Source organism: Miniopterus natalensis, chromosome 2, assembly GCF_054644295.1.
Source record: "Miniopterus natalensis isolate mMinNat1 chromosome 2, mMinNat1.hap1, whole genome shotgun sequence".
In the NCBI taxonomy this organism is placed as follows: Eukaryota; Metazoa; Chordata; class Mammalia; order Chiroptera; family Miniopteridae; genus Miniopterus; species Miniopterus natalensis.
Genome location: NC_142082.1, coordinates 117,831,052 through 117,848,548, shown reverse-complemented (window position 1 = coordinate 117,848,548; position 17,497 = coordinate 117,831,052). Strand labels below are relative to the sequence as shown.

General features: G+C 35.6%; 1 protein-coding gene across 3 annotated transcripts in view; it reads left to right on the top strand.

Moving 5' to 3' along the window:
- The window catches only part of TMTC2 (transmembrane O-mannosyltransferase targeting cadherins 2), a 374,536-nt gene that overhangs the window by 253,377 nt on the left and 103,662 nt on the right, over positions 1–17,497 (top strand). For all 3 annotated transcript variants that reach the window (XM_087814516.1, XM_016199427.2, XM_016199430.2), the window contains one exon: positions 10,285–10,406. In XM_087814516.1, the coding sequence (XP_087670642.1) occupies positions 10,285–10,406 (122 nt within the window). The remainder of the gene's footprint in view (positions 1–10,284; positions 10,407–17,497) is intronic.

Genomic DNA, 17,497 nt, shown 5'->3' with positions numbered 1-17,497 from the left:
AGCAAACTGAGCCTCCTGGCCAGGGCACGCATTGTAATTCTCTTGAGGACGGTATTATATTTTGGGGGAGAGTTAAGTATCGACCCGTTTCATAAGCCTCCTTTATTTTAAGAATTAGATCATCACCTCCTCCAACATACACATGAATGTACCCCCCCCCCCACATTCTCCCTTTTCTTTTTTGGAAAATGCTCAACATTTAATAGGATTGGCTCCAACACTGGTTGATTGATTATTTTCAGTGATTTATTTCCTTGAAAACATAAAAGGAATTGATTAGCCTAGAGAACTTCAGGATCCCCAGTTGCAAGTAGAGAAATATTGACATAGGACCCTGGCTTTTTTCCAAGTTAAATTTTGATGGAACATCAGATGTTTCCTGTATATAACCTCACACTAGAAATGAGGAACCTTTTTAACTTTCACCGAAGGTTAACCCCTCTCTTGATGTGTTTTACTTAATGAAGCGTATTTGATTTTTTCCCTCTTGCATTTCCTCTTTCTGGTTTAAAACTATTCTTTCAGGCTTCAAGATTTCCTTTAAGTCTGATGCTACTGGACTTGGCAAAGAGTTAAATATCGACCCTTTTTATAAGCCTCCTTAATTTTAAGAATTGGATCATATTTTGTTTTGTTTCCAACCCCTCCACCCCATGGAAACAATTATAATTATTGAAATCTGTCATCAGATACTAAATAACCTCTCTTATTTCTGTAATTTAAAATTCTTTCTTCAATTTTTTATGGTCTGGACATTAGCTATTGAGGATTTCCAATCAGAACTAATATATTTAAGGCAGCTGGACTGTGTTATTTTTATAAAGATAAGATAAGGAAGTAAATATTGAGAGATTCACAAAATTTGGCAGCCAGTGGTTATAGCAGGTTTATGGCATAAATGAATAAATAAAGCCAGACTCCCCAGTGTTTCTGTGTTAATGCTAAGACTGTTAAGTAAAAAGGGAGAATTAAAATCACAGCAAGTTGAACTCTTGATATAATAGACTCCTGATGTCATATGGTTCTGACACACTATAGATTCTAGAAGAAGCGTACTTGATAAAAGTGTAACATCTAAATCCAAGTTGACACATAATGTCATCAGATATTTACCAGATATTTATCAAAACTCTTTCGAGCCAGAGGCTTCTGAACTTGGATTGGAGGACAGATGAAGGATTTTGTGCCTGGTTCTGCATATCGCAGAAGAGTCTAGTTTGGGATTAGGAAATATATAATTGATGAGGCAGGTCCTACAGGTAGGCCCTCTTTATAAACAAGGATGGGAGGGATTGAATAAATGATGACTTGAGTACTAATCTTGAATAAGGAAAATCAGTTTTGTAAAAATTTTCTTCTTAAATTGACTAATAGATTATAATTCAATAGTAATAAGCATTTCAACAAGAATTTTATCAAAAATTTGACAGAATGATTCCAAAGTTCATCTGGTGGACTTAACAGGAAAATAGAGCAAAGGAGGTTTAGAGAAGAATAATGGATAGTATTTGCTCTACTCGATATTAAAATATTAGAAAAGACTTGACAGTAACTAGAGCGCTGTTACACTTGTATAAGAACAGAAAATCAGACCAGTAGGATGGAAGGGAGACCCTAGAAACAGATCAACATTTACAAAACTTTTTTACAGGTAATGCGGCATTAGATATTGGTAAGGAAAGGAAGTTCATAGAAAATTTGATCTGGAATAATTGATTAAATGTTTGGGCAGAATAAAATCCAATACTTGCCTTCCACCATATGGCAAGATGTATTTCCTATGAAATAAGTAGCCTATTTTATTTTATTTATTTTTTTAAAAATATATCTGTATTGATTTCAGAGAGAGGAAAGGAGAGAGACAGACAGAAACGTCAATGATGAGAGTGTCATTGGGGATTGAGCCTGCAACCCAGGCATGTGCCCTGACCGGGAATCGAACCCTGATCGCCTGGATCCTAGGTCGATGCTCAACCGCTGAGCCACACCCGGCTGGGCCAAGTAGCCAATTTTAATAATGAAAATACACAATTAGGAGAGAACATATGACCCTATGATGGAGAATAATGTTTTGTGCATAAAAGATAGTGATAAAGCTACAAAGGAAAAGTCAACTTGATTTGTATACATAAAAATTAAAATAGTCTGAAACAAAAAACTATTTTAACCATTTTTGTGATATCATAAAGGAATGATAAATATTGAAATTAAATAATAGCTTAAAACCATTAAACAACTGGAAAACAAAAATATTCATGGATAAAATTTTGTGAAAAACATTGTGAAACTTTGTGTATTTTCATTAATAGTTAAAATAAAAAATGGAAATGAAAGCTTTTTTCTCTTTTCCAGTGGACATTTTAGAAAGCATTAGTATCCCATTTTGATGAAGCCTCAGAAAAGTTGTTCTCATATACTACTGTAGAACTGAAATATTTTGATGGGCTAACAGGTAATCTGTATCTTAAATATTAAATTTGCTAATGCTTTTTCAAGAATTCTGCTATATATGTGTTCTAAGGTAATAATAAGAAATATATAAATAAAAGAAGATTAACAGGATGGTAATTGCTGAAGTTGGTGCAGCACCTACATAAAAATTTGGGAGGGAATTTTTTAAATAAACAAAAATTAAATAGTGATCTTGAATGAGAAAATTGAGTTTTGGAAAAATCATCACATTTTTATTTAATATAGGAAAACAGTAGAAGGAACCTAAATACTTATTAAGACTAACAAAATATTTTATTAATTATATAATTGATTTTTTTATTACGTAAAATAAATTCTGGAAAAATTCCAAAATTTACCAGTTGCTATCTATGAATGATGGGAATTCATTCAATTTAATAAAATTATGATCTTTCAGATGCTGCAATGAGCAGATATACTTATAATTCTAAGATAGCAAATACAAAAATATTTAAAAATTTAAAAAAGGAATTACTAGGACTTGATCAGAATAGTTAGCCTTGAGTACATTATCTAGAAAAATTCATGAACATAGCAGATCTTTTTTTTTAACTTTTTAAAATAAAATTTGTATTTATTTTCTAATCCTCACCAAGGACATGTTTAGAGAGAGGAAGAGAGAGAAAGAGAAGGAGAGAGAGGGAGATTGGTGTGTGTGTGAGAGAAACATGGATGGGTTGCCTTCCGTACTTGCCCTGACTGGGGATTGAACCTGCAACCTGGTATGTGCCCAGCAACCTTCCGGTGCACAGGACAACACTCAACTACCTGAGCCATTCTGGCCAGGCTAAATTTTTTTTTTTTTTATGCCTTTAAAAAAATTAGTTTTAGAGAGACAGGAAGGGAGAGGGAGAAAGAGAGAGAAACATTGATGTGAGATCAATCGGTTGCCCACTGTACACACCCTGTTGAACCACAGCCTAGGCGTGCACCCTCGCTGGGAATCGAACCCAAGACTTGCAGTATAGTGGACGATGCTCCAGCCAACTGAGCCACAGGGGCCAGGGCGATAGCGGTTCTTTTTAAACTGACTAGGATATTGTCGCTGACTTGTGAAATGGCTATGTAGATTATGGAACATTGGTGAATCTACAAACGATTGTCTATATCATTTTGGAGACAAAGGAGTTATTATTTCTTAGCCCCTCATTTTGTAGATGATCACACTAAGGTCCTGTGAGTAACTTACTTGTTCACAGCCATACAATGACTTAATTGCAAAATAAGAATTTGAAAACCAGCCATCTAACTACTATTTTGTTATATAATTTATAATTAAATGCTGCATCATAACTGTAAATGATTTCAACAGGTAGATGAAACAAATTAAAGTAATTAATTGATTTATATGTATTTATTTTAAAATTATGTGGCAAAATTAATTTCTTTTTAAAAGCATTAAAAGTAGCATGTAAAAAGGACATAATCATGAAAACCTGAAGACTGGTAAAGTGATCATTAAAAACAAAATGACCAGCACATTAAAACACTAAGTATAAAAACCACCAAAGTAAACGTGGTATTTTAAATGGAAAAATAAGCATTTCTGAAAAATGGAGGATTACCTTAGTGACTAGATAAGTCCTCAAACTTGGAAAGAGTAGAAAATAGATGATCACGGAATGCCTGCCCTTCAGGCAAAGTATCCCCCAAGTTTGGAGCATTGGCAACGAGGGGCTTTCATTTGTGTGGGCAGCAGAAAGCCTGCTGAAGTCATGTAGGGCAATTTTATGAGCCTTCCCATTATTCTTGAGAGGCTGGAAAAATCCAATAACCTCTGTGAGGCCTTTTGCAAAAATAGATTTCCTCCCCAGTGTGCTGGTGTAGCAGTTTTTTACAAACATACTTCTGAAACTTCTTTAATTGCTTAAATTATAGCTGGGTGTATGTGATTCAGTGTTGTTCACACCTCATTTACTCCTGTTCCGCTGTCGAAATATGCGCATAGCCAGTTACCATCTTTATTGTTATTTACTTGATTTTTTTTTTATTCCAGACCATAATATCTATGAAATCACATTTTTAAATCACAAGTTAAATGAAATTTATAAGTAATTTTTTTAAAGGGAATTTGAATATGTTTTTATGGATTCCAGAGAGAGGGAGGGAGAGAGAGAGAAACATCCATGATGAGAGAGTCATTGATCGGCCGCCTCCTGCACGCCCCCGACTGGGGATGGAGACGGCAACCGGGCATGTGCCCTGACCGGGAATCAAACTGTGACCTCCTGGTTCATAGGTTGATGCTCAGCCACTGAGCCATGCTGGCCAGGCTATAAGTAGTAAATTCTTAAAAAGTTTTTGTGTAGTTTCATGTGCACCTAAAAATCAAACTTTGGAAAATACTAATAAATATATTTATTTGTCACTAGATTGCAGGAAGTATCGTGCAGACAGGAATGAGTGATGTCTCATTAACGTTTATGTTTACCATCCTATGCATGATCCATATCGGTTAACCTAAATTGATATGTAAGATATTTATTCAAGAATTTTTTTAAAAGAACATTTATCAGTTACTGTAAGAGTTGAGTAAGGGGTGATCACTTTTGGTAAGGGTCATCATAAAAGTTTGTTTTTTTAAAAATAGGGCATCTGGGGCAGGGGGAATTGGGTGAGAGTACAAATTTCTGGTTAAAAGTACTGGGGCTGTTATGTACAACGTGATGATTGTAGTTAACAGTGTTGTGTGGTATATTTGAAAGTTGCTAAGAGAGTAGATCCTGAAAGTTCTCATCACAATGAAAAAAAAAAAAATTAAAACTTTTTGTATCTATATGAAATTATGGGTATTAACTAAACTTATTGTGGTAATCATGCACAATATACAGGGTATCTCCCAAAAATGTATACACACTTTAACAGCTGATAGCTCAATTTTGAAAAGGAAATGTATTTTGATAAATACTGCCTTTATCATTATTCAAAGTGTGTGTGTACATTTTTTGGGACACCCTATATATGTTAAGTCATTATGCGGAAACTTTAAACTTGTATAGTGCTGTATGTATGTTAATTATATCTCAATAAAACTGGGGAGAGGGGGGATTGGGAATCTAAACTTAAAATATACTATCTTGAGCAAGGACAGGAGAAACAAAAGGAAACACTGGCAAATATGGGTACTATGTCCCACTACGTGCTCTACTCTGTATCTGCAAACTTCAGCTGTCCAGTAACCTGAAACAGAATCAGTGAGACCTGGACTGTTACATCCTCAGTATGCCAGCATTTTTCCCTTTAAGGAGTCAGCCTTGCCTGGGTTATTTAGATGCGAGCTTTTTAGGGAGGAAGAGCGACATTATTTGTTTTACATCTGAAACTGGTTTATATCTGCCTGAAGCTAACCTGGAGACATCCAAATCCCTTTTGTCTGTGAGTGAATCAGAAATAAATCTGGGTGATAAACCTGATCACGGCATCATTGCACAGCAAGCCGTCTCATTCTGACGAAAGGGCCTCTATTATGTCATTTTTATTTTTTGCAGGATGAGAAGGAAAAATAGTCATTGTTGCTTCTTTTCTTCCTGGGTACTATAAACATTTTTATTCTTTAATTGTAAGTAAAGAAGAATTACAGCACCAGAGAAGATGACTGAACCTCTCCCAACCGAGTATCTTCATTTCCTCACTTACTGAATTTACTGAACTTCCTTTCCCTGTGGCCATTTCCTTCTTGGAATTTTTATGAGTTTCATATCTTAATCAAGCTTAAAGTAATACATATATATCCATTCTCTCTTAAAACTGAATCCATTGACAGCACCTTTTGCAGTTATTGTATCTCATCTGTAATTATTTTGTATAATTAGACAGAATGGTATAGTCGAAAGAGTCAGGGGGAACTCTAATCTGAATCCTGACCGTGGCAGGTGCTTGGTTTTCGTTGCGGAGCAAGTTGCTTAAGCTAAATGAGCAAACAATCACTTCATCTGTGAAATTAGATTGAAATTAATTCCAGTGTAGGCATAATGTAAAAGTGTAAGGTCATATAGTAAAGACCTTCGTAGGTAGCCAATAAATAATAATGAACTTTCTTTGGTAGGCAGCTTGGTGCAATGGAAAAAAGCATGGGCTTTAGAGCCATTCAAACCTTTTCAGATAGGATTACTAACTGTCGTTGGGCAAGACACTTATTCCTGAGCCGCCTCTTCATCCATAAAATCAGTATTCTAACTCCCGTGAATTAGAAATGAGAAAGAAATATGAAGTCCCTGCCTTGTCAGTGCCAGGGTTATAGCAAGTACTTGTTTATTGCTTAAATCTTTACTGAGTTACCATTTAAACACATTTAAATTCACATACGATCATTTTCTTGCATTTTAGGCTTTGTGTCTTGATTTTATTACCACTTTTATAAACTGTTTCTGTGTTGAAGTTAAGCTTAGAACTAACGTGCATCTTATATGCTAAATATTTCCCCCTCAAGAATTGGGCGGCGTCTGCAGCAGCAGCATTTCTAAAGGTCATCCGTGGACTATTACTGCTCTTCCGTGTTCCTTTAACTCAACAGATAAGCCCAAGGCAAAGTGAAATAAAGTCCATGGCCAACGTATCACAAACTAGAAAACCATTTTCTTGGAGTAAGAAAGAGAATACAATTTTCACCTGAGCGGGAGAGCGGGCGCCTGCTCCGTCCCCGCTGGCTAGCGCAGTGTGCTCGCGGTCAGGCAGCCCTGGGTTGAACTGCAGCTTTACGTTTCCCACAGTCATGAGTTGTTTATGTAGCCACAGTGCTGCTCACTTCCCTCATTTGTAAAATCCAGCTAATGATGTTTCTGAATAAAAATGGAGAGATACATATAAAGCAACTAATAGATTGAAAATGTTTCATTTTACAAACCTACTCGCAACAGTTAGTGGTTATTAAATGGGGTAATCTGTTAAGGCTTCTAAAGGGAATTGAGATAACACTTTACATGCCCAACGAAACAGAGCACGAAGAGTGGGTTGCGCATAAATCAGACATTTGCCCACCCCCCAGCTTGCTGCACTGATTCATAACAATCATGCAGTGAATTTTTGTCATTGTAATCATTATTATTACTGAGATATCATGAATGGCTACATAAAGTTTTTCTAAGTTGTAATGAATAGTACCCAAGTAGGCTGATTATTTACATTTTTCATATACTTGCCAAGTTGCATTATTAGATTATATTTTTTATTTATAGTCCTTTGATATTTCTTCATCTCACAAACTTTACAAATTAATAAATTGCTTATGAGTGCTTACTGAAGACAATGGGCCAGCCACAAGTTATTTAGTAAATTAATATTTCTGTTCAGAGTAGATTTTCATAATGATAGATTTCTGACTTTGAAAAGAAATTACACTTTCTGAAGTGACTTTCAGATCATCAGCAACTTAAATATAAAGATTCGAATCTCAAGCACTCTGGAATTGGGGTTCTCTTTTTGAATTTCAAGCACTCTGAAATTGGGGTTCTCTTTTTGAATCTCAAGCACTCTAGAATTGGGGTTCTCTTTTTTGTTGTTCTTTGTTAATCCTCACCTAAGGATATTTTTTCCATTGATTCTTTTTTAGAGAGAGTGGAAGGGAAGGAGGGAGAGGGGAGGGGTGAGAGAGACAGAGAGAGAGAGAGAAACATTGATGTGAGAGAGACACATCGATTGGTTGCCTCCCACATGTGCCCTAACCGGGATCAAACATGCAACCCAGGTACATGCCCCTGACAGGGAGTGGAACCTGAGATACTTCTGTGCTCAGGCCAATACTCTAACCACTGATCCACACCAGCCAGGGCTGGAATTGGTGTTCTTTTTCTGGACAACCTACTGTTACTATTCTACAAATTAATTGGATTTTTTTAATAAATAAAAAATAGAAGCTATACTAGATACAATAAAAATAGAAGCTATATTAGATACAATAATTGTACAACATCTAAACAATGATTTAAGAGCAATTGAGGACCCAAAGTAGAATTTCAGGTTGATTCCAAACAACCTGCAAAGCTGGCTCCTTTCAGCTGCAAGTCTGGTGTTAGCATGTGTTTTAGAGTCCATTTTAGAGTTAAATATTTGGATACAATTAATCATTAATTGCTTTAAAATTTTCAGTACTTTAGAGATTATGCATCCTTTCTTTTACATAAATTATATCTAGTAGTATTGTTTTAGTGTGAAGAGCGGTTTACTTTTCCTAAGAAAAATTACTGTTTTCTTTATTTGGGAACATTTGTTAGTTTGGCATCGCAAAAAATTAAAACTGCTTGATAGTGTTTCAGTTTATATAGAGCTATTATAATAAAAACAACATAGTTATTACAGAAAATTATGAAAAATTAATAAAAATTCCTTTCTAATCTTACCATTCTAACAACAGTGAGCATTTTGTGTATTCATTGCAGGTTTTGGGTTTTGCTTCAGTATTTCTTGCATCTCACCCTGAGCATGTGATTTAATGTAATCAAATTCTTTTAAAATGCAAATACATTTTAAGTTTCCCTAAAGCAAAACGAAACATTTTCTACCTATTATTTTTATGGTAGTATAGTTTAAGGACTGTTCTCAGAACTAGAAGTACATAGATGTGTATGAGTGGATACGTACAGTTTTGTGCATACTACATATTATTTGTCACCAATATTTTTTACTGACAGCTGAGCAAAGGGCACTCAAAAGGTCAGGAGACTCAAATTAATTCAATTAATCAAACATATTAGTATTGACAGTGCTGTGCTGGTAGAGGGAGAACATGATTAAAATAGAAAGAAGCTAGCTCTTCCTTTCAAACAAGGATGTACAGCCAATGCGGGTAATACATTTAGAAAGAACATCTGATTATGCCTCTAAATGGACAAAGCTATCATAATTATGATTAGTTAAACTACAAAAGTTTGCTTGAAAAATAATGCAGGTTACCAGTCCGTTGCTTGTTCTCAGAAACCGAGTTGCTTCTACATTTGCAGTGCGTATTAAAGCTACAATATTTAACTTAAATACACAAATTATCTTAAAATATAATTTTCCCATTGGGTGAATATTCTTTCATATGATAATCATATAAGGGAGAGAGGCATTATAATAAGAGGGCTACTCATATACTTTTGACATTATTATTTTTCTCTTTCTTGGCTGTTAGTGAAATGCTATTTGGTAGGTAAACTTTGTATAACCTGAAAGTAATAGCAGATGCTGGGCACAATAAATAATTGTGATGTATGTATTCGATTTTTGAAATGAAAGTGGTCAATTGTATTTACTTATTAAAAATATAAAGTACAAGTAATTCTGAACAAACTCTAGCACTAGTGCCTAGTGCATAAACTTTTCACTCCATTTAATCTTACTTTCGCAATAAGGTTGCAAACCTTGGAGGGTATGACCTTGAACTTCTCTCCTCTAGGTCCTGCATAATGCTTCTCACTTAGCAGTTGTTCTCTAAATGCTTGGGTTTCTAAAGGAATGAATGAATGTGAATAAAAGCAAATGATCATACATAAGGAAAAACAAATTTACCTTTAAAAAACAAACAAAAAAACAAAACAAAAAGAAATGGTGGCAAAGTACATATACTTGGGAGCCAGATGTTCCTAGATTAAAAATTAAAGTTTTACCACTTACTAAACTTTTTATTTTAGCCTTTTCACTTAGTTTCTCCAAACACATTTTCTCATCTGTAAAATGCAATTATGAAGACTTTTGGGGAATCAAATGAGATAACAGATGAATATATTTGCCAAAGCATCTGAAATGTCATGGAATATAAGCATGATGAGAGGATGCTGTTGCAAAGGCTGTTGGAAAGCTGTGTCCTCAGATTGATTTTCACAATTCATTTTCCAGGCGAAGCATACATGCGATTAAGCAAACTCCCCGAAGCAGAACATTGGTATATGGAATCACTAAGATCCAAAACCGACCACATTCCTGCTCATCTCACCTATGGGAAGCTACTAGCTCTCACAGTGAGTACCTACCTTCCTACCCTTTGGAAATTGGTTTTCTTCTTGCAGACTGAGGTGGATGTGGTTTGAGGTACTGGTTCTTAGCCAGTAAACTCAGTTTGTTAGGATATAATGATGGCAATACTAAGTTAGAACCCTGTGTAGAAAATGTGGAAAAAAGTGGTGGTTTTTTTTTGTTTGTTTGTTTTTTAAATGTTTTTATTGATTGCTGAGAGAGGAAGGGAGAGGGAGAGAGAGAGAAACATCAATGATAAGAGTCATTGATCAGCTGCCTCCTACATGTCCCTCCACTGGGGATCGAGCCTGCAACTAAATGTTCTACAAACCAATGTTGACCCCAAGTTGGCTATAATGTAGAACTAAGTCTAATTCTTTTAAAATAGGCAAAATGTTGCATGTGTGTGGGTCAGTATCACATGGAATTCCTTCCTTTTTTCATTTTCATTTTTTATATTAAAGTTATGGGGGTGGCATTGGTTAATATGATCATATAGGTTTCAGGTGTGGGTCTCTTTGTTATAAGATCTATATATGGATTGCACTGTGTGCCCACCATGTATTAGACCTCCTTGAGGACCTGAACAGACACCTCTCCCAAGAAGACATACAAGCAGCCAATAGATATAGGAAAGATGTTCAACTTCACTAGCAACTAGGGAAATGCAAATCAAAACTACAATGAGATACTATCTCACACCTGTTAGAGTGGCTTTTATCAATGAGACAAGTAATAAGTTTTGGAGAGGTTGTGGAGAAAAGGGAACCCTCAGTCACTGCTGGTGGGAATGTAGACTGGTACTATCACTATGGGAAACAGTCTGGCAATTCCTCAAAAAATTAAGAATAGAGCTACCATATGACCCAGTAATCCCTCTCTTGGAATTCCTTCTAACTGAAATTACTGTGAAAGAGGAGTGAAGCCGTCATTTGGCCACTCATTACGTGACCACTCTCTGAGGCCACAGTTCCATAAAAATGGTGTTAGTTTGAAGCATAAGAAATTGCTCATATTCTACCATTGTGACTTACAAATGCTGTAATTTTATGTGTTTCAAAGAGTTACTAATGTTTTTATTTTACACAGTATGTAAAGTTTCTAAGCTCAGTCAGCTAACAAGTAGGCCTAGCCTTCAATCCTAATCTGAATCTATTACCTATACTGTTTTAGTTACACCACCTCATCTTTCTCCAATATTAATAAAAATAAATGAATATTAGGAAAACAGAGCAAAAGCTCAGGAAAGTGATTCCTAAGTGGGTGCCTTGAAAGAGATCTTATAATTGTTTAAAAGTAATAACATTTAATTTCTCACAGAAGATGTTAGATTAAACATTTAAAATTATTACATATCCATTCTAAGATACCACTAAAATACTATTAAAGAAATTATATAGGCAGACTGGGTAACCAGAAAACATCTTTCTAAGAAAAAGTCTAGATATGCTTAATAAAATATAACACATATCCTCTTAATGACTAGCTGATCTCAAAAAGTAGTAAGAGAATTTCCTAGGAGCTAGAAATGAAATGATAACTAAACACCAGAACAGTAAACAGTAGGCCTGATTTGGGATAGTTTACCAGTTGTGACAACCTGTGGGAAGGGAGGAGGCTTTGTTTGTTTGTTTACTTTTTTCCTTGCTGCAATAAGAGGCAAAGCTTTGGACCAGTGGAAGGCTTGGAATTAGATGCCAAGTACAGCAGGGGCCTGCCTCTCTTAGTGAAAGCGTGGTATGGACTAAGCTGCATACTGGTACGGGGAAGCAGCGTGAAGAGTTGCCCGTCTCCGCGTGGGATCTGAATGGAGAACGAAAAACTCTAAGTCCTTCTGCCAGGCTTTTGGGGTTTTGAGTTTACTGTATTTGCTTGATCAGGGAATTTCTAGGCCAAGAAATTAAATAAGAAAATCAGTCCACTGAAAGCTTTTGCTGAAGAAATCATAGTAGATGTCCTTCAAAGAAACAATCTAGACGGAGTTACTGCATGAAGTAGGGGAAGAATGGTCAACAAAGAAATGGTGCTTCTGTGGGTAAATCAGAATAAACCTTTACTGAATAAAATGTTGAGAAAGAATAATCTCATGGGAACAATCAGAATGCCAGAAGAGAGGGTATTTAAACTGATATTTGGAAGTCAGAAAGTGGAAGGGGATGTTACAACTGATTTTTCAGAGCTGGCTTTGGGATGGGATAATACCGAAAAGAAATTGTACATACTCAGAAAGAAACCTGCAGAGATGATGCAAGATTTTGAGGCAGCTGGCATAGAAGAGAGTGAGTTAAAGGGCATAAAATGGGGTAATTAGTCATAACATATGAAACTGTCAGGTCTTTCTGCCATGTACACAATGCCCCCAAAAGGCACTGCTTCTCTCAGTCAAGGGAAGGGAGGCTCCTAGTGGTGGAGCTGTTGAGTAACAGAGGTCCAGAACTCAGGAACAGCTTGCACAACTGGAAGGGGAATGCAAAGGGACTGAAAAGAAGATTGAGTGAATGCCTCCCAGTGGAGTACTCAGGCTGTCAATACCCTTCCCCTACCACATGCAGAACACCGGCAACACAGAGTCTATACCCCCCCAGCAGCCCCACCTCCCCACCTCGCACACATCCCACCTCCCAATAAATTCTCAAATTCTTTTCTAGAGAAACTAATCATTGTAACAAAAGCATTTCCACGTACCTACATTTGGAGAAGCCCTATAAATGACTGGTTTCCAAAGCAGATACACAGAAGTGAACCTGTCCAGTTTAGAAAACACACCTATGCCTAAGGAACATCATTCGGCTTTTATTAACTTACTGTTAAATGTCAGTGGGCTACCACCCCGGCCAGTGGCTCTGCTGGTTAGACTATACACCAAAAGGTTGTGGGTTTGTCCCGGTCAGGGCACATACTTAAGTTGTGGGTTCCATCCCCAGTCGGGGCGCTTGCAGGAGGCAGCTGATCGATGTTTCTCTGCCACATTGATGTTTCTCTCTCTCGCCCTTTCTCAAAGGGACCTGTTTTGTCAGTTTATTTTGTTCTTTAGAATCCACTTATAAGTGAGATCATGTGATATTTGTCTTTCTCTAATTGGCTTATTTCACTTAACATAATAGTAACTAGGTTCATCCATGCTGTCTCAAAGGGTAAGAAATTTTTCGTTTTTACAGATGTATAGTATTCCATTGTGTAAATGTACCATAGCTTTTTTATCTACTCATCTACTGATGGGTACTTGGGCTCATCAGTGGCGATGGGGTGCTTTGAGGGAAAGGGGGCAGGAAGAGATTAACTAAAAAAAAGCTTATGCATATATGCATAACCCATGGACAGAGACAAGAACATGGGGAAGGGCTAGGGTGAGATGGGGGCTGGGTGGAGAGGGGCAAAAAGGGAGAAAATGGGAAGCATCTATAATACTATCAACAATAAAATAAAATTTTAAAAATTAACTAATTTTTAAAGAAGGAAGTCACCTTGCAATCTATAAAATTGAAAAGCCAAGAAACAGCAGCTTTAAGCAAGTTATTTTAAGATAACTGAAAGTGATGTCTCTCAGAGTGGAAAGGAGTACAGCAGTAGACCTGTTTTTAATAATAAGCCAAGTAGAACCATTTGATTTCCATAAATATTTACATATATTACTTTGATAAAAATTAAAATTAAATTTAAAACATTAAAAAATGGATATGTACATATATATATACACACATATACATATACATATATAAAAATCAAGGCTCATCAATCATAATATGAAAGCTTCTAATGTAAAATATTGGAACTGAAACATTATTAGGAGGACACTGGAATAAAGGGAAGAAAAAATTTAAAAAAATTCTTAGAGATTACAGTGTAGTATTTCATGAAGCAGGATGTCATTAAAACATAAATAGTGAAAAATAAGAAAGAGCTTCTAGAAACAGTAATGCAGAAAGATATATGCACCGCTGTGTTCATTGGAGCATTATTTACAATAGCTAAGATATGGAAACAACTTAAGCATCCATCAATAAGACCATTGGAGAATGGAGATATGGCACATATATACAATGCAATATTACTTAGCAATAAAATAAAATAAAAAATCTTACCATTTGCAACAGCATGGATGGACTAGAGGGTATTATGCTCAGTGAAGTAAGTCGGACAAAGACAGCAAATACCATATGATTTCACTGACATGTGGAATCTAAAGAACAAAATAAATGAACAAACAAAACAGAAACATACTCATAGATACAGAGTAGAAATAATGGTTGCCAGATGGGGGGGCTTTAGGGGAATAGATGGAAAGGTGAAGGGATTAAGAAGTACATATTGGTAGTTACAAAGTAGTTACTGGGATATAAAGTACAGTGTGGGGAATATAGTCAATAGTGGGTAGCAGAATTATTGGGGGAGTCACTTCGTAAATTATTCAATTGTCTAACCCACAATGTTGTATACTGGAAACGAATATAAAATACTATTGAACGTAAACTGTAATTGAAAATAAATTAAATGAAAAACACAGTTTCAAAACAATTTTCATTTGAAGGATAACAGAATACAGGTGAAGGAACCTTTTCATATAAAAGCAAAAAGATAAGGAAATAAAAAATAAGAAATTATGAAAGAAATCAATATAAGGCTCAACAGAAAAAAGAATAGAGAAGGGGAAAGGAGAACACTACTCAGAGTTGACAGGGACAAGATGCTGTTTCTGCCATTTAGAAATTATAATATGTTGGGTTTAATCAATTAGAAAAAAATTATTTTAACTTGTGAAAAGCCTTTCCATTTCTTATTCTGATAGTATGATAATTAACATAGCTCCACGTAAGAATAGAGTTCATAGACATCTCTTGCCCCAGCTACTATCTACTGTCTTAGAGATGTTCTTACGGATTTCAAATGGAATCATTTTTAATTAGGTTGATAAATGATCACCTTCGAAAAATATCTGTACAAGGTTTAGATGCCTGATTTCCAAAAACTATGTAAAGGTCACTTAGAAAAGAAAAAAATTGAAAGCTTAAATGTACTTTGTCCTGAATATACCTAGAGTCTGACACTACTTTCGCTGTGGAAACTGTGTGTGCTTTTTTCCCCTCCTCTTCTTCTCAAGCCTTAATAGTTTAAGTTTCCCGTACCCAAAATATGATTTTACAGGCTGCTTTATTTTTTATAAGGCATTAAAAAAAAAACAGATTTAGAAGTTTTAATTCACTGAAACATATGGGAGGGAAGAGTTGTGTATTACAGTCCAAATTTTAATTCCCCCACACCACCAAAACGTTTATAGTTTCCGATTTGCTGATTAGATGAAATACAAACCCTATTATGGAATGACTTGAACTCACAGTGCCAAAACCTCACAACCATCTTTAACAGTTTCTCTTTGAATTATGAGATCTGGCAAATTTCTGATCCCAATGGATTGCTTTTGTCTAACTTTGGGTTCCTTGGCCTGGTAATAGGCCCTTGACTTAAATGAAATTGGCAAAGTGAAAAATGCCACACATTTTGACTTCTGAATGCTTTATATATTAAATACTGTAAAATGGAACTGTCTATTAGCCTCAAGAGAAGAGAAATAAAATTGGAGTGATGTTTTTATTGTTTTGTCAAAACTGACCAAAGGCAAATATGTAAAAATGATATTCGGCTATATTAGACAGACTGTAGAGTAGGATTTCATATAAAAATTATATTTTTATAAGACAAATAAAAATATATTATTGGTGCCTTTATTACAGCCAGTGGAATGATTCGCTTAGTACATTTTTTGGTACAAATTTTTCTTTAAGAATTTGTAGTATTTACAGTATTATAGTATTTACAGTATTTAGAAGTTTGAAATGATTTAGTATTTTCCAGAATGTTTTGACAAATTCTGTAGATCAAATCCTTTTTCATTCCTCTACCAAAAGTGTCCCTTTTTTCTCTCTCTACCTGCTCAAATTTTATTTCCTCTGTGAAGCCTTACCTGAGTCTTTCAAGCAGTTGTCTTTCCTTTCTCGGTGCTTCCATAGCATGTATCCCTATAATAGCACTTCCCAGACTGAATGGCAGGGATGAGTCTGTGTCTGCCTTTTGACCCTAGACATGGGGCAGGAACTAAGTCTTATCTTTTTATCCCTTCAGTATATGGCATTTCACTGTCTTGGTAACTACCCCTATAACCTCCTTGTGCATTTCTCTCTTTAAGCTATTTAAGGTCTGGGTACATAACTTTGTAATGTTTGTTTCCTTAGCCTGCTTCTTACTTCATTATTCCCTTCATTTGGTCAACACGTGTACTGAGACTTCCTCCTCTGTGCTAGTCATCGCTCTAATTCCCAGGGATATGTACTGAATGAATGAGAATGGCATGACTGTAGATTGGAAGCAGAGTAGTCTTCCAAGACCCTAGAAGGAGAGGTGGGCACAAGAGGGATGTACATCTCTTAAGCGACTGTGCTTGACATGTGTTATTTTGTGAATCTTTAAAATGAATGTTACTCTCTTTTTATACATAAGGAAAGTGAGCTTTAAGGATTTAAGGCACATCCCCAAGAATAACTTAGCTACTAAACAGTAGAATTAGATACAACCTTAAGGTTTTCTGAATTGAGCATCCTTAATTTTCACTCCATATTATGTAATTTTAAGTGTGAAATCCCCCCCCTTGTTATACCTAATAGGAGATTCAAAAAGTAAGCCAATATTTCCTCCTTCCCCCTTTTTTTATAACTCATTTTTATATCTTACCTCTACATATTAGTTTAGTTTGAGTGGTTAAACACATTTTTATTACTAAGTATCATAGGTCATGAACTTAGGACTTCTGTTTTTGGCTATTGGTGCTTTTAGGTCCTACATTATAACAAAATACAAATTTTTCCCTGGTACTCTAGGGAGCAGTTCTGCCTTAGGGTCACAGCTGGCCTCCATGTTTAAACATAGCTGGGCTTGGGTGACATCTCTTTGAAGTATTTGGAATTTTCATACCAACATTATGTACTATGAAAATACTACACAGGAGCACTCTTTAAAATTGTGGTTTATTTCTTGTTTGAACTTTGTTACCTAGGGCTAATGCCATGAATTTAAGATAGGGCATTCATTAAGAGAGGAAGGAAGG